Source organism: Lonchura striata, chromosome 1, assembly GCF_050655825.1.
Source record: "Lonchura striata isolate lonStrDom1 chromosome 1, ASM5065582v1, whole genome shotgun sequence".
Classification (NCBI taxonomy): Eukaryota; Metazoa; Chordata; class Aves; order Passeriformes; family Estrildidae; genus Lonchura; species Lonchura striata.
This window is the reverse complement of record NC_140703.1, coordinates 11,209,600-11,233,303: the sequence shown is the minus strand read 5'-3', so window position 1 is coordinate 11,233,303 and position 23,704 is coordinate 11,209,600. Positions and strand designations below refer to the sequence as shown.

The window sequence follows — 23,704 nt, the reverse complement described above, 5'->3', positions numbered from 1 at the left end:
AATTTTAAATACAGGTAGCAGTATTTTCCCTAGGAGGACTTTATTCAGTAAATCCTGTCCCCATGACAGATTTGTCTGCACACTACTCTTCTTTTTATAGTATGTCAGTGGTATTAGTGTGTTAGATTAACAAGGAGATTTAAGAGTGAATACAATCAAGAAAAAGATGTATCATAAGAGTACCTCTAGTGTGACTGTGGAAGTTATACACATAAGAAACAGTGTAACCCTACAAAAAAAACTTTGCACGCAGTATAATTTTTTGTTTAAATCTTATTTGTCCTCTTGTATCACTCTAATCAGCACTACACTGGGATGAAATGATTAATGGGTTAAAGAAAACGCCCTAGGATAAACCAGCAGCTTTTACTTGAGGTCAGGCTGAGAGAGGGAAATGTGAATATTGCAGAAATCCAACTCCAGCCTAACATCACCTCCTGTGCACATTTGTGCAGACCTGAAATCCATTTAGGTGCTAAAGTCAGCTTGGGGCAAAGTGCAGGTCCTGTATGAAAGTGAAAACCTGCGCTGTCATCTTGCTGGGCTTAAGAGATGAATGCTACTTTGTCATAGCCTGGGATAAAGAGAAGAGAGGGTTTTTAATGCAGCTGAAAGGAATGTCAGTAGCTCAGAAAGATCAGCCTTCTTGCAGACACGTAAAAGCTGCTGTCAACTTGGAAGCAGGTTGAAAGAACTGGAAAATATGGCCCTATATCTATAAATAAATATACCTAACAAAAGATACTCTAAAAATCTCTCTCTTTCCCTGCTGGCTGGAAACTTTTTCTATTTTCTCCATCGCTACGCTTGAGAACATTATTAATTTCCAAAACACTGCAAAGAATGCACCGAGTCAGGCGCTAATGAGATTTCATTGTTGCAGGAGGGGAGATAGCTGGATCACAAGCTCTCGTTTCACTTTGGCTTTCCTCATTTTCCAGCCTGACCCTGGGCAGTGCTCTCCCAGAGAGGTGTGAGGTGATCCTAGAGCCCTGCCAGGCACAGAACCCCTCGGCAGAGGGGTGGAGCAGCCTCGGCTGGTGCGGCGCACACGCACCTGATCCGAAGGCTTGTTTGTGTTGGGCTTTCCTGAAATCCTCTTGGCGGTCTGTAGAGCTTATCCACTCCTGGGCTTGCCGCTGCCACTCTAGTGATGTCCTAGCAGGCCGGTCCAGGGAGCTCTTTGAGTCATCTACGTTGGCTGCTGCGTGCTGCCTCTCCAGAGAGCTCCCCTTCCTCTCGGCAGAGCCTCCGCGCTGGCCGGGCACTATGGGCTGCCTTAAACCCTGACCGGGGGGCGGGTCGGGTGGTGGTGGAAGATCTAAAAAATGTGAATAAAATTCAGGTGAACTGATTTTTTTTTTTTTTTTTTTTAAGTTGAAACAGAAGGTCTGTTTTCGATGCTGAAAAGTGCCTTGCAAATGGTACGAGCCACTAAATCGTTTGATTTTGAAAGGAGGAAATATTACGCTAATCAGAAAAGGGTTTTGACTTCTGCTAGCTCTTTATGCTGGTTGCTGTGTTTCTACCTCTTTCTAACTTCCATAAAAATCCATAGACTCTGAGCCCTGACTTACATGCATGGGATTTATTTTCTGTGGGGTGTACTCCACCTGTTTTGTTCTTGTAGCAGCAAGGAATTACAAAAGGCTGTGCAAAACTGACCCGTGCCAGTTGACAATTTCCCTCTACCCTACTGGGGCTCGCTTCATCCTGTTCTTGGTCTATGCTTTCAGCTCCAGGTGTAAACTCAAAATATCATATAGAACTTCATCAAAATGAATAAAATGTCACAAATATTGGGAAAACGTAGTTGTGAAACCTACTGTCATTAAAAAAGCATCAGTACATCTCTGACCAATGTGTTTAAATGGAACCACCAAATAATTTTAGTCAACCAAATAAGAGCTGGACTCTTCAGAGAATAAAGGATGGCCACTCTTAAGTTTAGCAGTCCTGCAAATATAACCAATTAAAACACAATTTCAGCTAACAGAAAGACAATTGCTTGGTCTCTGACAACTTCTGTCCTTTTCAAGTTTGTGACTTGGACTACTAAGATGCTTGTAGAATTGAAGGTCAACCTTCTAAACACATTTGTGGGGCCAAAAGTGCACTTTTTTATTAGTCCACAACCCAAGGTATTTATAGACTCAGGATAATTCTAATTCTAAATGCACCTTTTTATTAGAAACAATATGATAGACTCACAATAGTCCAGAATATTTAAAAGAAAAAAAATCAGAAAATAGAAGCACCTTTAGTATCATAATTAAAATTTTTCTATATCATATACACATTTTTTACAAGGAACACTTTTTGATAATTCTGGTTTGGGGCAATGGATAGCCCAAATAAATCTCTGCAGCCAAACCAACTTCACAAAAACCTATGTAATAGATTTGTGTCTGACCTGTTTTCTAGTCCTTTCTATCTACTGTGTTGTGAAGATTTACCAAGGAATTGAACTTGGCTCAGTAACAGCCATGGAAAAGTAAACTTCTGCTTTGCCTGCAGGGATGTCTGATGTTTATAACTCTAGTGCAACTGAAATGAATTTTATAAATTGGTCAGGAGGCCTTTGGAGGGAGTTTCTTTCAGAGTCTCTAATCCAGCTTTATATAATGCTACACAGAATTTTTTTCTTGTCCTTGCTGTTAGAGATGATACGTATACCTCACATATGGAGCAGAAATGCTTCCAAAGTCACTGGGATGTCATTCCAGTCAACTGTCTCTTACAGATATATGAGATGTTCAGGTCATTTGTGTTTTCAGGAGAAAAAAGTTGTACCCAGTGATGCTCCTGTGCCTTTTCTCACAGCTGCAGTGCTATGCCCCAGATTAAGATAAGCACCCTCTGGCAAGAGTAGCCTTTTAATAATCTGTCAGAGAGCTTGCTTTATGTTCAGCACTAATTTATTTGAGAAATTTTTTGTTATGAATATAGATGCGACCTTTCATGACAATGACTATACTTGAGTTACTGTAGGTGGAAGCAGGAGGGTATGGGAGCTTGCCAATGCTAAAATTGCTTTATAGTGCTGGCTTCCAAAATAGCATTTCTTATAATTGATTTTATTGCGATCATAACCAGTTAATGTACAGAACCACAACACTGGCATCTGCTTATGCAATCTGAAATAGAGATCACTGAAGTCATGATTTATAAGCACTTTGTGGAGATGCATTGAATCCAATAAACACAGCCATAACATGGCATGGGACTATGCAATTTTCCCAGATAAAATATTTACCGTTCAATATAAGTAAAATTTTCAAATAGTAGCATAGAAAAAAAAGGTTAAAATTATTGCAGTATTAAACTTTAAACAGACTACCCTACTTCAGAAATTGCTGTCTAATATGTGTTATTAATTAGATACTTAAAAGGAAAGAAGACTTGTACTTAAACTAGATGGTCTAGAGCTGGCTGCAGCTCCTGGGATTACTGTAGAGTTATGGTGTTGATCTACTGTTAACCTGATTATTCCTTTTATCCGTCCACAAAACAAGCATAAAAACTGACATGCAGAGAAGTGAAATGAAACACCATGTTTGCAAATTTCCTTGAGTGCTTTAAACTATGGATGAGTTGAAGAGAAAAATAAAATTTATCTTGTAATGAAGCTTCACAGGATTCTAGAAGAACTACAGGTACTTTGGAATTAACATAAATTGGCTCTGACCTGAGTTCAAATTTACTGAACTGTGTTACAAGTGTCTGAGAAGATCTGTAAGAATGGTTACTAATTGTAGCCAAACTTCACCTGACTAAACTGTTTCTTCACCTCCTTACTCAGGTTGACAGCCACAGTAACACCTACCTGTCCTTTTTAATAAAATAAGCTGGAAGAGAGCTTCATTTGGAAATGTGGCTTTGATTTGCTCTACAATTTACATCCTGCTTTGTAAATCTTGTGCCTTAGTAGATAACTAAATATTTTCTGCTCTCTTGCCTGGGTTGATCTAAAGATCCCATCTGGAGTCATGAGTTTCTTCCTCCAACACTATTGAGAACAGTTTTGCCTTGCCTTGGCTTTTCTGTCCCTGCTAAAGGGGTAACAGATGTCAGCTGGGTTAGAAGTTCCAGATCCTCAAGGAATACTGATTATCCACAAAGGCAATCATGTCAATAATTCCATCATGTCAATCCCTTCAGAGAAGTTCTGAATTTAGAAATGTAGGGAGTTCAGTGGGATTTTCAGTGAGGATACCCAGAGTGGCAACACTAAGTCACCCTACTTCCATCTAAGTCTCATTTATCCTTCAGGTGGTAGGGAAAATACCTAAAAGCCTGCACAGAGCTAGAAACTTTCTAGGTCAGTAGGATGTCATCCAGACTTTCATTCTGAAGCCTGTAATGGCAGGATTATCAAACCTGCAAGACAGTTCATAAGTACATTGGTGGGGAGGTGATGGTCTTATTGATTTAGTAATGGAGGGATTGTGATTGAGGAGCTGTAGGACATCAGAGTGCCTGATAAGGGGGAGATGGATATTCAGTCTGGGATTACTCCAGCCCTTCTTTAGAAGGCAGAGTGTTAGCTAAATGATTCAGGCACCAGTCAAGGTTTGGCACAGCTTCTCATTATTAACTGGAAAAAGCAACAAGTTAAAGAACCTATAAGGACACACCTTTCTATCTGTGTCAGTGATTTCTTCTCATAGGAGTGATAATTACTGTGACATTTAATAAGTCTCTGAAACACTTTCTAGCATCAGAAGGTAAGTATTTTCTCAACATTAAAAATTATTTTTAATACACAGAAGAAAGTTAGTAGGAAGGCATGGTAACACAAGTCTTATGTTCCAGATCTCCTGTTCAAACCCTAAGCATATTTCCCTTCTGCCTCCTCTTTGACTTTTTTTTTTTTTTTTTTTTTTGCATATCATGCTCAGTTAAGGAAGGGTTTTTAATTTCAGTCACACAGATACCGTGCTGCGAACTACATGACAGATTCCACTGTTTTGCTAACTACATGACAGATTCCACTGTTTTGCTATTTATGACTACATTTTTTCTAGAAAAACAAATTATTTCTTGAGCACTAGCATTAAAACCCTCCTGGGGTTGTTTTTTTTGTGTTGTTTTGGTTTTGGTTTTTTTGGGGGTGTTTTTTTTATGGTGGACTGTGAACTCAAAATGAAAGTTTTGGCCATCTGAGGGGTTTATAACATATTCTTCCTCTGTGGATGTGCTGTTTTCTCCACAGTATTTCAGGATGTGGAAGTGAAAAAACAAGCTGTACAGCAAGACAAATATGAAGACTCCATCTAGAGTCAGTCTCTAGGGGCTTCTGACTTGCAGCTGAAGGAAATGAAGAAGTGGGGTTTTAGGGGATTTGTGTGGATTGCTGTCAAAACTAAGCATGAAGTTGAGCCCTCAGATGCTTACATGGTCTGAGATGTGTGTGCTATGTGTTAAATATTACAGTTTCTTAGGTCTTTTGCACTGTCCCATATGGTTACCGTTAACAAGGGGGAAGCACTCGGGATGTGTATGGGAATGGGCAGAGAAAGCTGGAGCTTTCTTGGTCAATGAAAATTGAAAATGACAGACATCCGGTATGTGATGAGACTTAAACACAGGATACCAGGACTCATCCAACCTGGGAATTTGAAAACAACTGGCAAACCAAGTATAGTCTCACAAGACAAGTCCAAGAGGAAGCAGTTATAAGGGAATGAATTTGAGACATCAGAAAAAAACAGAGAAAATGTATAGTGATGTTTTTCACAGAAATCAGGATGGCCCAGGGCTTAATGGACTGACCTGGATTAGGGCTTGGTATTGCTAGACCTATCCGAGGCTCTCCTGCTTCCTCTTTCTAGCTATAGCTTAAGCACAGTGGTATTGTCTGTCTCTGTACAGTTCATTGTAATATTCCACAGAAAGCACCCAGTTACCATTTTTAATTTCTGCAAACCAGAGATTCCTAAATTCAGTTGTTTACATACATGCAGGTGGCAGCAGTAATTTCTAGCTTCCTTAATTAACAAATGATCTTTTGAAAATTTAACTATGACTCAGACTTGACATTACACTTTAATGACTCATATTCAGTAGGAGTTGAAGCGGAAGACTGTACCATTTGTGTTTGTTTGTTTGTTCCTGTGTTAATACAGGATGGGAACTGTTCCTCTATTGCTCTAGGACATTATAAATTTTTGCAACATATAGCAAGAACTTTAACTAGGTTTGTAAAAGACAAATATTAATCAAATGGCATCCAAAAGCTGTTATGGTTATTGCCCATGCCTGAGAGGTTGAAGGAAATAGTATATCATTGGTATTCTGATTTAAATATATGAAAGAAATTCTGGTAAGATTAGTATTTTATTTAGGATAAATACAAAGTAATAGGAGTTTCCTCTTTTAAAATGAATCTTACAATTGGATCTCTTTCACCAGTTTAAACAATGCCAAATTTTATGAAGGAGTTACTCTCTGAGGAGCCCCACTTCCATCTGTCTCATGACCTGAACTGGATCTCCATTAATTTTCTGGTATCCCCACTATTGTAAAATACTTCTGTAGCAACAGTATTCAGAAGCAGAAGGATTACTGTCCACCATATTAAGTGCACTACAAACTCACATGTACACAGAATTTGTGGCCTAAGATGCTCATAGTTCAGGGTGACAGGATATGACACTCAGAAGGGTTACAAAACATGTACAGCAAGAGTATGGCGAGCACTACAAGTGACATCCATAACCTTCTAGTTACTACTTCACAGACACATCTATCCAATGGATCTGTGTGATAGACAGGCCTCTGTAATATATCCACAAGGGGAGGGAATTAATGTTTAAAGGAACTTTGATCCATAGGAGCAGAATTTAAGCTACTTTAAGCTTTTTCCACAAATAATATCACAGGGAAAATAAGTCATAGAGGAGGAGGTGTAACAATAACCCCTTTGGTGAACGCTTCAACACCTACAGGTGCAAGGCCAAGGATCAGAAGAAATGAGGGGGAGGTAGCCAGCTGGCCACCTTCCTACCCAGTGTTCCTCAAAAACTAACAGGTACTAATTGTGTCTTTTGCCAGACTCAAGAATGGTAGACAAAGAAAATGGAAGAAAGATCTGATCTTAAGTATTAGAAGAGCAGAACAGACATGCCTGAAATTTCCAGATGGGAAGCAGTTGTAAGAGAGAAGTGGAGATGTAAAAGAGGGAGACACAGTCACTGAGGTCAGTGGATGTCAGGACTGAAGCAGCATGGACAAGAGGTGAGGCAGAATCATGGGAAAACATGACACGTGTCGCTGTAGCTGTTGGGTGTCTGTCAAAACCATCACAAACCAAAAAAGTCCTGTGGGATTCGCTCTCCACTTCTCCTTAGAAATTCATGACATACAGCTACTGCTAGTGGTGGCTACTTCCATAAAATGTAAAATTACTCACAGGCCATTTTTCAATGTCAACACATGTGCAATGCAGTCATTTTGGGGTAAGATTTATACTGAGATCTGAGAAACCCTAAGAGATGATGCCATGTCCAGAGCAGAAATGGGGAAAGGCTCCTCCAACACTCAGCCAAGCCCAACACTGTTAGAGTTGCAACACTGCTCATGTGGCAAGCTGGGGACTCCAACTCCACCAAAGCAGTAATTGATATTCCTGAATTGATATTCCTGAAAAGGTGCCTCTGCCTTCTCCTGCTGTGCTCACCTGCCTGTTGCAGGTTTTCCTCCCCCAGCACTCACCGTCCGTGATTCCCTCCCGGCGATGAGGCAAAGGGGGCTGCTCCAGACGTCCGCCCTTGTGTTTCTTCGTGGGCCTTGGCCTCTGACCCTGATTGACAGCTGCACTGGTGTTGCTGTCAGTAGAAAAAGGACTGCCTGGCCGAGGTCTCTGAGAGGAAGAATATGCTTTGCCTAAAGAGAAAAAAAAAAAAAGAGAGACAGAAACCAGATGAAAAAATGCTATTGCCTTGAAACGCGCTGTTCTATTAATGTCTGCTCTGAAACATTAAATCAGGTCTAATTCTCAGAGGCAGGCAAGTGTCCCCTCAAGGTACCCACTGATAACAACTGCTTTAAGACACACCACAACAAGTGAAGTAGAGAAACTTGGCATTCTTTTGTCTTTAACTTTTATAATTAAAATTATTCCATCTGTTGTGATAAAACTACTGTATGCCATCTAACTCCTACCTGCTCTGTGTGCTGAACAGATGTGTCATAACAACTCCTCAGCCTTGAACACGGAAGGAAAACAGTTCTGCAATCATATCAAATTTATCTCCTCCTGCCTTCCACTTTCATGTTTTCTGAGCCAGATCCTCATTTTAGGGGCTCCCAGATGCACTGTATAGCTGGAGTAACTCCAGCGAGATAAATGTAACTAATTTTGCAAGCTATGTAGCATTGTAATACTGTATACTTAAGGACTCTCTTTTCTCAAGAAATAAAAATGGAGGTATATTTAAATGCTAAAATTTTACAGTTAATTTTACTTTGACTTTTTAAAATATATATTCTGACCTCAGATTTATTCACGTATTTTTATATCTCATATACACATATATATATATATATACACACTATTCAAGCTATGTGATTTTTCTTAAAGAAATATCTTTGGTGCTGTTCTATGGAGCAGATGATTAAAGACTCAGAATTTAAAGAGCACAGTTCATTTAACACATTCACTTCCTCTTATTCTGATATTTTTATTTTGTTAACTGGACCTAATATTTAATTATAACTGATGAAAACTAAAAATCCCCATCTTTGACTTTCTTTTGTTCATGTGTATGTCATTCCTGCGAAATTTTGGAGATGCTAACATCTTAATTAATTTAGAATTTATAATTAAAATTCTTACATATTTTAATGCTATCTGCAGTTCAAAATGCATAAGCCAGTCTGAAATTCTGTTCCTTCAGTGCTGCTGTAGGGCCAAATGGTGCAAAAGGTGATAGAAAGTGGCAAAATGGGTGATTTCTATTTTTCTGGTCAACTGGGCCCATGATAGAAAGGAGGTCTTTTTATCCTCTGGTTAACTTAGACCATGGTCTACCCTGCAGTGGGTTGTTTTCTAGTAAACCCTTCCAACAGATGTGCTTAATTCCAACATGCTGTCACATACAACCTGATCTAGAAAAGCCTAACTGGGAGTAATATGCAACTCAGCATCCTATTTTAAACATTCTCAGTGCCAAGAGGGCAAAGTGAAAAAGTAGCTGTAATCTCTCTAACATGTTGTTTCACATTAATGTGAAAATGTTAGGATAATATTTCACTATTTGACTTCAGAGATTTTGTGACTATCTCAGGCTTGGCCTTCTACCTTCTGTTTTGCACCATGAGGAGGTCACAGCTTGTCCCCAGCTGCCCATCTGTGCCAGCTATCAGAGGTTACCATGTTTGAAGCCCTCATTTGGACATTCCCTTAACCTCCTCTACCAAAAAAAAACACCAAAAAAACCCCAATTGAGTTTATATAGTCTGGAAACAATGGCTTTGCTAACCTAGCTCATTTTAACTGAAATTGGGTTACAGAACACCCGCCCAAGCAGCTAATTCTGGAGCTGGGAGAAAGAAAGGAATAAGCATTTGGGAACATTAACCTCTATAGCTGGCACAGCTGCAGCCAGACAAAGACAAGTGATCAAGCCCTTTTTTCACTGATAAGGATAACATAGCAGATGAACACAGATGAAATATTAAGATTTCATTTAAAATTTTTAAAAAAGACTCCTAATGCAAAGAAATTCAGATGTGAGCCTGAAATTCCATCCCAGCTCACAGCATGCTGCACAGATGTTTTGCAAAAATAAACTCACAACATGCAAATGCAACTAGTGAGTGGAGGACACAGATTCTTCACACTTACTCTTTTGACTAAAGAAACGTGATTATTCATTCAGAATGCTGGTTTTAAAAAGAAATATACACCAAACATTCTCTTTTATCCCTTCACAAAAATGAGGCAAAATAAATAGCACTGACCTAAATCATACATGGGGCAAACAGAAATGATGTGCAGACTCCTATAGCACATTTTTCAATGCACTTAATAACTGATCACAGCATCTTGTATTTGTATGCAGCCCTGCCAGTAAGACTGCTGAGCAGTGTCAGACCTTCTGCAGCAGATTTAGTGTGTTTAAGTGGAGACAAGGATGAATCCACTAATTCTTGATTTAATTTCCCAAGGGTGTTAAAAAGGAAAGCTTTTTTAACTTCATGGCAAATCACATGATGGCTTCTGGAAAGTGGAATCAAAGTGTCTGGCAGGAGAGACACATTGCATCTGGATTCACCAGTGCCTCTCCTGCTTGGCAATCAAACATTCCCACGTGAGGCTATCAAGCTGGACACCTCCTTTAGTATCTACCACTGGGAGTATTTCACAGCTGTTCTCAATGGGTGGAAATAACTATCCAGACTGCAGAGGAATAAAGAGTCAGGACCTTCAGGCTCCCTTCAGAGCAGTGAGCAGGATAAGCCTGCTGCTCCTGCCCTGCCAGGTGACACGTCCTGATGACACTGCAGGGAGCACGGGGAGATTTTTTTGCAGTGAGCAAAAAATACCATTTGCTGAGGTTTCTGTGAGGAAAACAAGGGAGGGTTCTTTATTTGCATGCGGGTTTCTATTTAAGTTCCATTTTGCCTGCTGGATCATTAAGAGAGTAAGAGGGTAATAATCATGGAGTCTCTACCACAACCACTGGATGGATCCCTTTTTGTACCCTGTGTTCTAATGGTCTGTGAGGATTCACACACATACTCACTTTTAGTGCATTTGTGACCTAATCAAGATGGGAAAATACAACTGACAAGAGGGCTCTCATCTTTTCACTGTAATTTCCATTCACATAGCTACAATAAAATATTTATTTGAAAGTGCCTGTGTTTGTGTGTCCATTTACTTCTGTTATGGGCATGTTTGTGGTGGAAACTGCACTTCTCAAAGGTTTGATACAAGTGACAGTAATTTTGACGAATCTGTGCGTTAACTTTTACTGGAGCAAACACCACTGAAAAATAAAGGTTGGAAAAGATTTGCTCCTTTCATTCAGAATCGACTCTTCAAGGAAAACATATTTTAAGCTATAGTTTGGCCAGATGTATCCATACTAGATAAGTTAAAGTGTACATAAATTTATGAGTTTTCTTGGTTTAGTTTGCTTTCTTATTTTTTTTTTTTTAAGTGATAAGACAGATTTCTCAATTTTCCATTAACAGAGGGAAACAACTGAGGGCTTCAGCTATGGTGAAATAATCTTTTAAGGATGCCTATGTCTGCCCAAAGCCAGTGGTAAAAATCACAGTGATTTGAAAAAAGCTGGATTTTTGGACTTTGCCATCAACTCTTTCCTTTATTCCTAATGTTCCTAAAATGCAGTTCTTGCCATGAAGTTATTGCATGCAGAGAGCCTACAGCTTTCAGCCCCAACATGTGAGACTTTCTCTTAAATGCACACATTTTACTGAAGGAGAGACTTCATACCAGACTAATAGTCTAAAAAATTTAAATTACAGGAATATTATGGGACATGTCATCTGGGATTAGCTGAGGAAGTATAACAAAAAATATTACCCAAGTTCATACTCTGCTATTAGATTTGTGGATTTAAATAATTAGTTATTGTTGCTATTTTGACAAGACTAAGGAAATGCAAATGTATCCTTTTCTTACCAGAATAAAGATAATATTTCTTTATATTTTTAAATAGAAGAAAACCTCATGGATATTTAAAAATAACTAAAATATATTTAGTTTTCATTAATTAAGAAGATTGGCTATTTTCAAATGTTATATCCACTTTACCTGTGTTATATTTTACTTGGCAGATTCAGTTGGCATAACCAAAATTAAATGTTATCAAAATACATTAACTTATTAATGAAGGATTTTAAAATCAGCTATTAATTAAGCTTTAAACAGTTTGTACTGTTAACAATCAAAGCACACCAATTCACCCCATGCTCAGAAAAACTTCACAGAAAAACACACTTTTGCAGGATGAAATGCAATAGGAGAGCACGGATGGAGGTAACAGTTTAAACATGATGTTCATCACTGGAAATGTGAATGATTGTGAGGAGATTTTTCAGAAAATGAAATCATCAAAGGCTGCAAGGCAGAATTAGTAATTTCTTCACCGAAATATTAAATGAGCATATGTCAGTAAATCTAGAACAGAGTCAGCACTGAGGGGAACTGCAGCAGACCAAAGGTGCAGATTAAAAACTTGCGCTATTCACTATTTCAAATCACTAAAAACGAAACATAATGCGAGGTTTCATTTCAAATATGAAGAAATATCTCAATCCACCTTATCCCATGCATGTTAGGCAAGTGTGAGATGCAGTTTCACGGAGAGGAAGATAGGCAGAGACACCCTTCATGCAGAAAGCATCAACTTGGAGTCTACAAACCTGTTCTTGTCAGGCTGGTTCCATCCAGCCTAAACCCAGCTTTATCTGCTGCTGCAACCAGAGCTTGTGCAAAAGTGCCGCTGGTAAAGATGGAGTCATCTGAGGAGCTACCTACACTAGATCTATGACTAGAAAAGTTACGGTCCTCATCAGACGCAGAACCCCATCCATTTACCATTGAACCTAAAAACAAATGTAGGGGGCTAGTGAGTGGTGCACATTTGATATTTGTTCAACTAAAGCTTAAAGACCCACTTAATATGTCCTTTCTCAACAGGATACCCAAAATTCATTTGATAGAGCTTGGTACAGAAAAGCAAAATTAATCTAAAGCTTAAAGACCCATTTATTGTGTCCTTTCACAACAAAAACCCCAAAGTTTATCTGCCAGTTTGGTACAGAGCACTATCAGAGTTAGGTGGGATTTCATTCATTGCTTTCTCCATGTAGCTTTGCCCCTGTAAACAAAATAATACATTTTCCCTACAAATGCAAAGGCTCCACAGTAAATTCTTTTCAAAATGAATGTTTTTTCCCTGTGATTGAATTGAATGCAACCAGTTTTGTTTTTGTTTTACTTGACTTGTTACAAATCAGGATCTAGTTTGATATTTGCCAAATCAAGTCTTAATTTTGGACTACATATATGTAATTCTCTGTAGATATGGCTAAAGTCAGACCAGACCTGGGCTTCAAGGGCTATTCTGACAAGATTGGCCTCATGTAATTTTATCAATCAAAACCTTAAAATAAATGAGCAGTTGTAATGGGCTGAAAATAGCTGATCTAAAATACCTCACTCTAGTGGATTAAAGTAACTTTTTTAAAAGGTTAGAAATAATTAAGATTCAAGAGCAGAGCAAATTTTACACTGAGTCAGTTGCTAGACAGCCATTGGCCCTGTGGTACGTTCTAACTATGGATTACCACCACTGCAGGAGAGGAAAATGATAACAACATCATAAAAATGCAGTCAGAAAACCAGATACCAGAAAAAACACATGAAAGAAATGTAGAAATCTTGAGATAACTAAAATATAAAGAGCAAAATAGACAAGGAAGGATAAATCTTATTTGCTCTTTGCTTATTTTTTTTTGTTTTTTTTCTGAAGCACGAATCAAGCATCAATCAGCTACCCATCAATTTCAAAAGGTATTGCTTGGTTCAATTTTTTTTTTCAAAGTATTGTAATTCTGTTTTTTTCAGGGTTTCAGATGGAGATGGTGACATTCTGTACTTCTAAAATGTCCCAGGGTCATTCAGCACCATGGAGCAGGAGGCAAAGGGAAGAGCCAGCAGCAAGAACTTTACCAAACCCAGGTGAGGAGCAGAGCCACAGAGTGCTTTTGGGACCTGAGCTGCTGCATGGCAGTGCATGGTGCTGTGTGGATATCACATGTTGTTCTGAGATAGTACAGGCAACATACCCATCTCAAAATACATGAAATGTGCTTTTTAGCAACAGCTGTATGTTGGGAAAAAAAAAAAAAAAAAAAAAAAAGCCCAGTGAACCTGTGAGAATCTGCAGAGGACTGGTTTTCAAAGACATGAAGACATGTGTTTAGGGATGCGTCATGGCCCTGACTTTACTCAGCAGAGCTGAATTTCTGTAAATGCACATAAAACGTGTAGCAGTACAGTAGCCTTTTTAAAATCAATGTCCAAGAAAGCGTTGCTGTGTTTAAAATTGTGAAGTAGTAAATCAATAACGACCTGCTTATTAGTTAATTGATAGGCTAATTAACTAATGGTGGTGTCAAACATTAAAAATGTCCTGCAAAAATAGGTCATGGGTGCAATTAATGAATCTGGAATTCAGTAGCATGCTGCACCACAAAGCCCAAGAACAGTGGATTATTTTGTGATGCTGCAGTGACCAAATCTTTTCATGTCAGAGAAGTGGCAGGCTATAATAACAAAAACCTGTGCACTCCTCAGATACAAGAAAAGAAACCAAAGAGGTCAGTGGAGGTCTGACAGGCAGGAAGTGTGTTAAGTGCAACAGAAAGTGACAAGAGTTTGATTCTGCTTGCCAAAAGCACACATAAAATTGTTATTTTCCAAACAGACTCGACCTGATGCAGACAGATGTGAGGGAGCCCAGATAACAGCAAGGGAAGGCTAAAACTGAATTTCCTCTGAGAAGACGTTTTCTGAACTAACAATCAAAATATGATAGGACATCATAGAGAATGAAGAGCAAAGACACTTAGCAACAGTTATTGATGATGTATGAAAAGAGATACTACAGATAAAACACTTAATGAAGATGTCAGAAAATGAAATGCTACAACTGAGGACATGTTCAAACAATCACTTATAGACACATTCCACAAAATATGTGAGCAGAAGCTGAAACATAAAAATGTAACTAGAGCTACACATATCAAAGGATTATACTTAGATGCTAAAAATTTAACATGTGTGCCATTAATTTCAAGGCCCAAGGGTTTTGTGTTATATATTCTGTCCATGTAGAGACATATAAAATCATATACAGAGCACTTTTTGTTTTCAGTGTCATGGTCCATGAGACTATGGATGTTCTGAAAGAACTTTTAGTTTCTATTTGCTCACATTGCTTTGTCCATTTGCTAACCACAGCTGTTACACACCATACAATGCACATGGTAATTTGGGTGTGACTCTTTCAGGGTATGGGTAAGTAGCTGTTTTTCATTTGCTTTGTTAATCAGTCAACAAGAAAAATCTTATTTTAGGTACGAAATATACTGAAAATCTGCAAAAGGCCATAGTGTGTGAATAAAGCAATTGTTCTACACACTCACAGACATGCCAGTTTTTCTAAAATTACCTACATTTTTATTATCAGGCTGCCAGTTTTCTAGGCTGACCCTATAAAAAAGCTCTGTTCACCTACTTCTCCACATTGCCATGCACAGCAAGTGTTAGGCTGGGAGTAGTGTGCTCTGGTTCTTGCAGGGACATGAGTTTTACTGAGATGCCATGACCCCTCTTGGAATTCTGCATCCATTTCTGGGGTCCCTGGCACAAGGCAGACATGGACCTGTTCAAATGTGTCCAGAGAGGAGACACAACAATGATTAGAGTGTTGGAACCCCTCTTCTGTGAAGACAGGCTGGGACAACTGGGATTGTTCTCTGCAGCCTGGAAAAGAGAGGACTCCAGGGAGATCTTCCTGCAGCATTTCAATACATAAAGTGGGGTCATAACAAAGGCAGAAAAAGCTTTCTGATAAGGCCTTTAGTGACAGGACAAGGAGCAATATTTTCAAACTGAGAAAAGGTTTAGATTATATATATGGAAGAAATTCTTTACTGTGAAGGTGGTAAGGTACTGGAACAGGTTGCCCAAAGAAGGTGTGGATGTCCCAGATCTAGAAGTGCTCAAGGCCAGGTTAGATGGGGCTCTGAGCAATCTGGTCTAGTAGAAAGCGTCCCTGGACATGGTTGGGGGGTTGGAACAAGATGACTTTTAAAGGTCCTTCCTAGTCCAAACCATGCTCCATTACTTCTGGTTGCTGGAAGCAACTTTTTATATAAAAACTTCTAACTGCTGAAGTCAGCAAAATACCCTGAGACACGTACAGCACCCACAGCTGTGTGTGAGCAGGGAGCTAAAGGAGACATCTCTACATTGCTTCTTCTGATTCCTGAGCTATTCACTTTCCCTGCATAAAAAATTTCTTTTCCCCAGCCAAACCTGCAGCAGTAAATCCTGTTTTGCTCTGACCTGCAGAGGTGTAGACATTGCCCAGAAGGCATGGGAGAGCTGGAGCCCAGCCGGGGCACCTCAGGCCACCACACAGCTGTGTTAACACAGCACACGTGGTGATGCTTGTTTAAAGGCATCCACTGGCCTCTTGCTTTCCAAATCAGAGGCACATTTGTTTTTCTCTGAATAAAGGCAGAATAAGAGATGCTGACATTCCTTTCAGATCAACTGTGCATTTTGAAATGGGATGAAGCAGGCTTTTAGTGTCTCCTTTACATGCAGCTCACTACGTGTTTTCCAAGAGCACATTTGAGTTTTTACGCTTTCTGGCAACTGTAAATTTTACTCTTGCTGACAGCAGCAGTAAATGCTTTATGCAGAACAAAATCAGCTCTGTGAAAAGTTGAACTCTGTTTTCTTGCTCCATAAAATATCTCTTGGTGCTAATGCAAACAGAAAGCTTCTTTGCTCTCAAGGAAAGGTGAGGGGAAGAGGTGCCAGCTTCCAGTGGACTGCATGCTACTGCTTTTAGTGGCATTTTGCTGGCAATAAAAATGCTGTTTTTCTTTGTAAAGTGTATTGTTGCTTTACTTAAAAATAATAATAAAACAAAAGCCTAATGCACCTGTGAAATAAAAGCTGCTCACAACAAACCTGTCACTTCTGAGAACTCCATTAGATACTTTTCTGGATCTACCAGCCTTACTTCATGTGTTTTCCTTTACAAGACCATCCAGCACATATTGATGTTAAGTCCCTGCTCCTCTGCAGATTTTTAATGGAACAGGGATAGACTGTTTAGGTTTCTGAAGTGTGGGTGATGTCCTTGGGGACTGATGCTACTTCAGCTGAAATCAGTTACAGAATTCTTTTAGCCTTTGTACAGGATGAACATATTATCTTCTCTTGGGTATGTCTGACCACTGTCATGATTACACAGCAAGAATGCCCACTGATTTTGGTAGAAGTGATAGAAGAGAAGGGATAATAGTCATTATACCATCAAAATAAAGAAGAATAATAGAAGTGTTTGAATGCAGAATCTAAATATGATCACACTTCCAAAACCTAGACTTTATTTTTTACTTTCCTTCACCATAAATGCCCATATACTTAAATGTATACACCTGGAATAAACCTCTAAGTTTTAAATGTTTTATTTTTGGGCAGAAAACACTAAAAAAAGAAGGAGGAAAAAACATACATAGATATTCAGCACTTCACAGGCCCAATGATAATTAATGTCCTTCATAAACATCTAATGAAAAATGAATTTATGTCACTTAGCCAAATTTATTTCTGTTTGCATTCCATCCTTCTAGATTTTTTTTGTTTCCATATTGCTGAAAGGCACAAAAAATCTCAAATTTATTCAAGCTGTTAGAGAAGAAATGCACACAGAACATTAAGTAGTTGCTCAAATGTTGCTGAGCAGTAAAATACTATGATAAAGTGGCAACTTGCTGTTTCTCTATTACTTCTTCAGCACTAAAATTAATTTATGATCAGTCATCAATTCATTTACATGTCATTTTATGCTAAATCTATCGTTGCTGATGAATGCATATCCCTAGATCCATTAAGCTAGAGTAAAGTCTGTGCTTTATAATATGACCCTGCTAATTGTTGCATTACCATTTTTATGAGATACAAAAAGTAGCAGTTTCCTATTTTCTGAGCACATATTTAATCCATGAAGCACATTCTTCCTATTAAATGCAATCTGTCTAACTGCTTATAAAACAGAATCTTTTGCAATAGGTATCCCTAAGCAAATCAATACAAATATTGAGCTCTGCCATGGTAAAATATGGTTCATGAAAATGATATTGTGCAGTTTTCAAGAATTATTCCATTTGTGCTCAGACACAGTGAATTATCAACTTTTTCCATACAGACAGTGATCTGTGAGTCTTTTAATCAAGACCAAAACATGTCAAATAAGGGATATTCCTCCTTGCTGAACTACACAATCTGAAGAGATTTTTATGATTTAGATCTATATAATTCTATTGAAAAAAAAAGAATGTAACCCATTTGTTGAGGCACTGTTTGCAAAAAAACATCTCTCTGTTTATATCAGTTTATATCAGTTAGATAGAAGAGGTCTTGCTCTGTTTTCCATTCTAGTTAATGAGCCAAACTCTCCCTTCCGTCAAAATGCACCAGGACTGAAGATACACAGCTCTCATTACCAGCTTCACTCGTGCTGCAGGAGGAGGAGGAGGTAAGGGGAGGGCAAAGAAAACCCCCAAATCATAACACTTTGACCTTAAAAACCTAGGCTTGCTCTTAGTGATTTCAGTGAGAAGCAAATTTTAATTTCTTCTATAGTCATCATACCCAATTAATTAAGTCTATTAAAGTAGAATAATGCAACAGACTCTTTGTGGCCACTCATGCCATAACTCTGTACAGCAATTTGTTATAAAGGCAAACACTAAGCTTAAGAGAAAGAAAAAAACATATTTCATTGTGTCTCTGAAAGCAAAAAATAACCCTAAATAACTATGAATTAAAAGTCAAGTGAAGAAAAATTTTACCAGTGTTTTTTGGTTCTTTCTTTCTCTTTTATTTTAAAGCAGATTCAGTGACTCAATATCCTAACAAACCATACTGGGAATGAAGCAAAACTTTGGCTTTAATTTCATATTACATCCCACAGACGTGCAAATTTAAACCTCCCTCCTTGAATTCTCTTTGTGATATCTGAAGAACTTTAAGGTACAGTTCCTGTGCACTCCTCCTTTCTTTTCACTTTATTATACACGTCAACATTATGTCTCTGCCACCTGCAAAGAGAAAAGCTTAATAGTGCAGATTAAATCCTTGTCTGCATCTTCAGTTAGCTGTGACTAAAACTCAAGAGCCTGGAAGACAACTTGACTTTTAAACAGTTTAAAGGAGCAGCACTGTGGTGTCAGAGGGATTCAGGAGTTTGTGCTTTGGCTCACGCAGTGCCAGTGCTTCCCCTCGGAGAATCCCACATTTGGCACTGCAGGAAATCCTTGTTCTCAGCTCAGCCATGAAGAACAAAGCCCCATTTCAGCCCAAGAGTGGCTGTCTTTGAGGCTTGCTAACACTACAGGGTGAGGAACCTCACCCTGCTCCCACCACAGCAACTCTGTTTGCAGAAAGTCTGGACCAAGGGATGTCAATTTAGATTTCTCACAAACACTGAACTCCCAGGGCACTTCAGAATGAACAGAAATATTGCTTCATCTGGGTCAGCTGTTCTCACTTGCCTCCATTTTCAAATACGTTTAGAGAAGTGAAAACGTGATCAACAAATTCCTAGAAAAATGCTGGCTGAAGTCACCAAAGGCTCTGTGAAAAGAAGTAGCTTATATATTCTCAGCACAAGAAAGAACAATTTAGTTGTTCTACCGTATTTTAAAAGCAATCAAATTGAAGAATGAGAAACAGCTTGGGAACAACTGAAGCAATTTGCTATATACTCCTTAACACCATCAAGCAGCCTAGAAGAGTTTACAGAAACAGATAAGCAAAAATTAAAATTCTCCTTTGAAAAACAAAATTTGCTTAAGTATAATAGGCAATTTCTTTCCACCCTTAGAAAAAAAGCAACAAAGCCAAATACAGACTCTTCTAAATTCAAGGCTTTACCCATCGAGGAAGACAGAAGTAGATTTGTTATTTGGAGATTTTGCCATCTTACAGACCCTTTAGGCTAACACACTAGGTGTACTTCAGTGAAGCTATCATTCCCTAATTAAGTCAATCTAAATGTTGGCTCAGTGCTATAGGGGCAGTCTATAATTTTACTTCCCCTCCAGCTGCACATTCCCTTCCTGCAGTGCCAGCATACACCTTGCCATGCAGTGAACCAGAGGCAAGGAATTATCCAGCTAGTAATTAAACAAGCAAAAGAAACAGCAAGAGAAAAACCTTAAATTTCAGCTGGATGAGGCCACATGAAGTTTATGGTGGTGATGAATGGAAGTGAATTTAGATCACCTTAAGTATACTGCCAGTCTACATTATGAAGTTCTGCCCAATTCCTTCCAAAACATCAAGAAGCCTTTAAAATTCGAGTAATTAGACATTTAACATGCCAAAAATTAAACAAGATTTTAAAATATTATTACAAGTTTTAAGGTTATTAATAAAAGTATACATTTTAATAAAATTTAAAATTGGAGCAGGAATGCAACTATTTCTTATTTGCTCTAGGGAGGGTGGTCCAAACTATTAGATGAAGATGCAAATGTGGAAACATTCATTTTCTGATTTACAGATACATAAGCATTGCCATATTAATATCTACCAAAAGCAAAATGTATACCAACCTGTTTTTTTAAATTTATTTATTGCTGTTCTACTAGTGCAATCTCTTAGTGTATTGCTAACAGAAAGGGCTCTGAGCCATTAGTGAGATATGCAAAAATATGCAGAATTATAGCTTGAAGGAGATTACACTAGAAATGCAAGAAAAGTGAGTTAACATACGCATGCACTAAAAAGTTAACCTTCTCAATTCAGGGATTTAAACTTTAACTCTATGGCCTTCAGTTGCATCTGGATTTCAAATCAAAGCAGCAGAAATACAATTCTTAAATCTTAATTAGATTGGCTAGCTTCCTGGCTCTAGCGTGAAGGAAAACCTGGAAGGTGGGATTAAGCTACAGACTATTTCATTCATCAAGGGAAAGGAAGAAAATGATAGTATTGATGCTCCATCACTGTCATTCCTGCAGTGTTTTCAGAAGAGCAATCTTTGCGTGCAAAAGCCTTGGTATTTCAGAGGTCCAGACAAAGCAGGAACTCAGAGGTGCTATGGTAGGAAGCTGTTCTGAACAAGTCTCCCTTAAGGCAAAACCAACAATCAGTGTTCTTCTGCTGAGATCAAAAACTGAAGCAGCACCCACTAACACTGTGATTCTGGGGATATTTGGGTCTCCAGCACACCTCCACACTATGGGCACAGTACACTATACAGAGGCCCTGGCTCAACCTAAAAAGAACTACACTGATGTTTACAAATAATACATGATGTCCATAAAAATCTGTTTTCAAAAACAGTGTCTTTCACTGCCTACATTTCAGCAACAGAAATTTAATTCATTCAGATTCCATGCATTAGTTTATTACAGCAGGTCCTCTTTCTACGTCCCCTTTGATGATGATGTAATTTTCCAAAGCATGCAGAGGACAGGGAGAAGTGAGGGAAGGAGGGTCAGAATTATTAAACAGATTGGGTCAGAATTATTAAACAGATTCTCTAAAAGGGAGCAATTGATAAATCCAGCAGTACAATGTTCAAAATGCACATTTTCCAACATAAATGTTGTGTTTACTCTAGAAATAAATGTTGTGCAGATCTAGCTACACTTACTCTGAAGTCTTTAACTTCCTTGTGTTCATCTCGGAAAGCATTTGCCCAGCAGAATATCTTAAAGTGTTTTCAGATAACATTTTTATGCTCCTCCTGATTTATGAAATATATATTTCTAAGATGAGGTCTTCCCCTCCTTTTTATGTAACTGCCTTGCTTCTCTACTAGAATGAACCTTTCATGAAAGCCAGGATATAACTGAATTTCCTTTCATGTCTTTTAAAGCCTTTTAAAATTCATGAATTTCCTTATCATTTTTCAGCAAAGCAAAGTATTTCCAAATCCTTCTTTAACTTTAGTGTTTAGTATTAACATTTTAAATGTTACAGAAATCGAGTGGAATAAATTTTCACTTTGAAAGTGTCCAAATGGTGATGTATTTTACTGGTAGTAACAAGTTGGTGTCACTGTGTTTGGTTACCTGTCACAGAGCTGTCTAGATTGTCCATACTGGAGCCTGGAGTATGCTCTAGACCTCTTAGTGGTCTACTGATTTCTACAGTTTCTTCTTCAATATCATCCTCATCATCATCGTCATCTGGAACATCCGTTTCCAAATCTGAAATAAGGTTTCCAGATACGTATCCTAGGGGAGGAACTGGAGCCTGAGGAGGTTGTGTATTGCTTTGGATGTGCCTACACAAAGAAACAGGAAAAGTTATCAGAATGGATGAGATTTTGCAGCCCATGGTCAATAAAACACAAACCTTTTAACAAGTCCTGAAGTATATTTACAAAACTTGCTTGGTTAGGCCAAACTCAAGAAAATTCAGCTTCTAATACCAGAGTGCTTCTAACTTTCCAGTCTTAAATAAAAAGAATAAAGATAAAATCCTCTAGGATGGGGAAGGTCAGGAGTGTCTTCTCACAGATGGAGAGCAATAGACACAGAGGCTACATAAATCAGGTAGGAAACCCATGGAAAAGCAGAATTTTGAATCCCAGCCCAGCACATAAGTGTCTCACACAATATTCCCCCTTGCAAATCACACATTGAACCAAAGTTAAATCTCACTCCTTCCGCTTAAACAGATGCAGTGCCTGAAGCAAAAGTCACCCTAAAGAGGAGGAAATGGCCAGTAGGACAGAAGAAATTTTCAAGTCCAATGAATGCATCATCAGCGAGGCCTTTTCATTTTGCTTTATTCCAAGAAGTTTAATTGATTTAATTGCAGCAGTATTAGGGCATGCATGTGTGAAATTACTGCATGCAGCAATTACATAAAGCAAAAAAAAAAAAAAAAAAAAACAGAAAAAGAAGACAAAAAAGCCCCCACAAGATAGCTAAATGGCCAAAGGCAAGCATGGGATTCATGATTTGCCTGGTCTCTGAGAAAAAAGCTTTCAGAGCAGCATTCCCCACAGCACAACAGGTACACAGTAAGCTGTGCCAGAGGACCCAGGCATGACTGGCCTTGGCACAAGAGCATGTCCCACACTTGAAATTGCTAACTTAGGCACGTGGGAATCCTTGGGTGGCTCTACATGAGGTGCCATGACCTGATTTGAATCGGCAGCACTCTGGATGGGATCCAGGATTCTGCTGGTCTCTTGCTTGGACATCAGTAAAACTGAAGAAATTACAATTGTCACCTGTTTGGCTCCCAGCGATAATACATTTTCCGTGGAAACTTTGTACTGAATTACTGCCTGCATGAATGAATTCTCTTTATTCAATGAGCCTTTTTTTAAAAATTTTCATCATGTAAATCTATCAGATATGAGAATGTCATGGTAAATGTTATGTACCACTGGTAACTTTCTCCACCTCAGTGTAGGTTGTAACTTATTGCTTATTCTGAATCTAATTTCCAGAACAAGTGCTTCCTTTCTGACATACAAAGCCATTCTGATTAACAGTTATTGAACACTTTTCTGCCTGGACACCAGGTTTTTAGTGTTCAACAAAGTGTTCAAAACACTGGGGCACTAAAGGGCACTACCATCTAACTAACCCTCAATAAACAGTGTGATTAGCTCCTAATCAAGCAAAATGCTTAAGTATATGTTTAATGTTAAGCTTGTGATAGAACAATTGAAGTCAATTTCTCATGTACTCATAGTTAAGCATATACTTAAGTGATTTTCTGGATCAAAGCCATAATGATTATGTACTTTTCCAGTAATCTCTAATGGGCTCTTTCTTAAATTCTTAGTTGGCTGATGTCTGTATTTCTCAGTTGCTGCTCCCACAGTACCCTGAGATCCAGACAGGTCTCATTTTGCTGTTTAATTTTACCTGGTCTCTA

At 38.5% G+C, this 23,704-nt stretch overlaps 1 protein-coding gene across 14 annotated transcripts in view; it reads right to left on the bottom strand.

The window, feature by feature from the left end:
- ROBO2 (roundabout guidance receptor 2) overlaps nt 1–23,704 on the bottom strand; it is a 1,020,426-nt gene that overhangs the window by 11,316 nt on the left and 985,406 nt on the right. For 8 of the 14 annotated variants that reach the window (XM_085589815.1, XM_085589834.1, XM_085589857.1 and 5 more), the window contains 3 exons: nt 21,877–22,091; nt 7,717–7,887; nt 1,058–1,321 (listed from right to left, as the gene is read on the bottom strand). In XM_085589815.1, the coding sequence (XP_085445941.1) occupies nt 1,058–1,321; nt 7,717–7,887; nt 21,877–22,091 (650 nt within the window). Of the gene's footprint in view, nt 1–1,057; nt 1,322–7,716; nt 7,888–12,402; nt 12,586–21,876; nt 22,092–23,704 lie in introns of all 14 variants that reach the window. The other 6 variants (XM_021532367.4, XM_021532368.4, XM_085589876.1 and 3 more) reach the window with 2 other exon arrangements.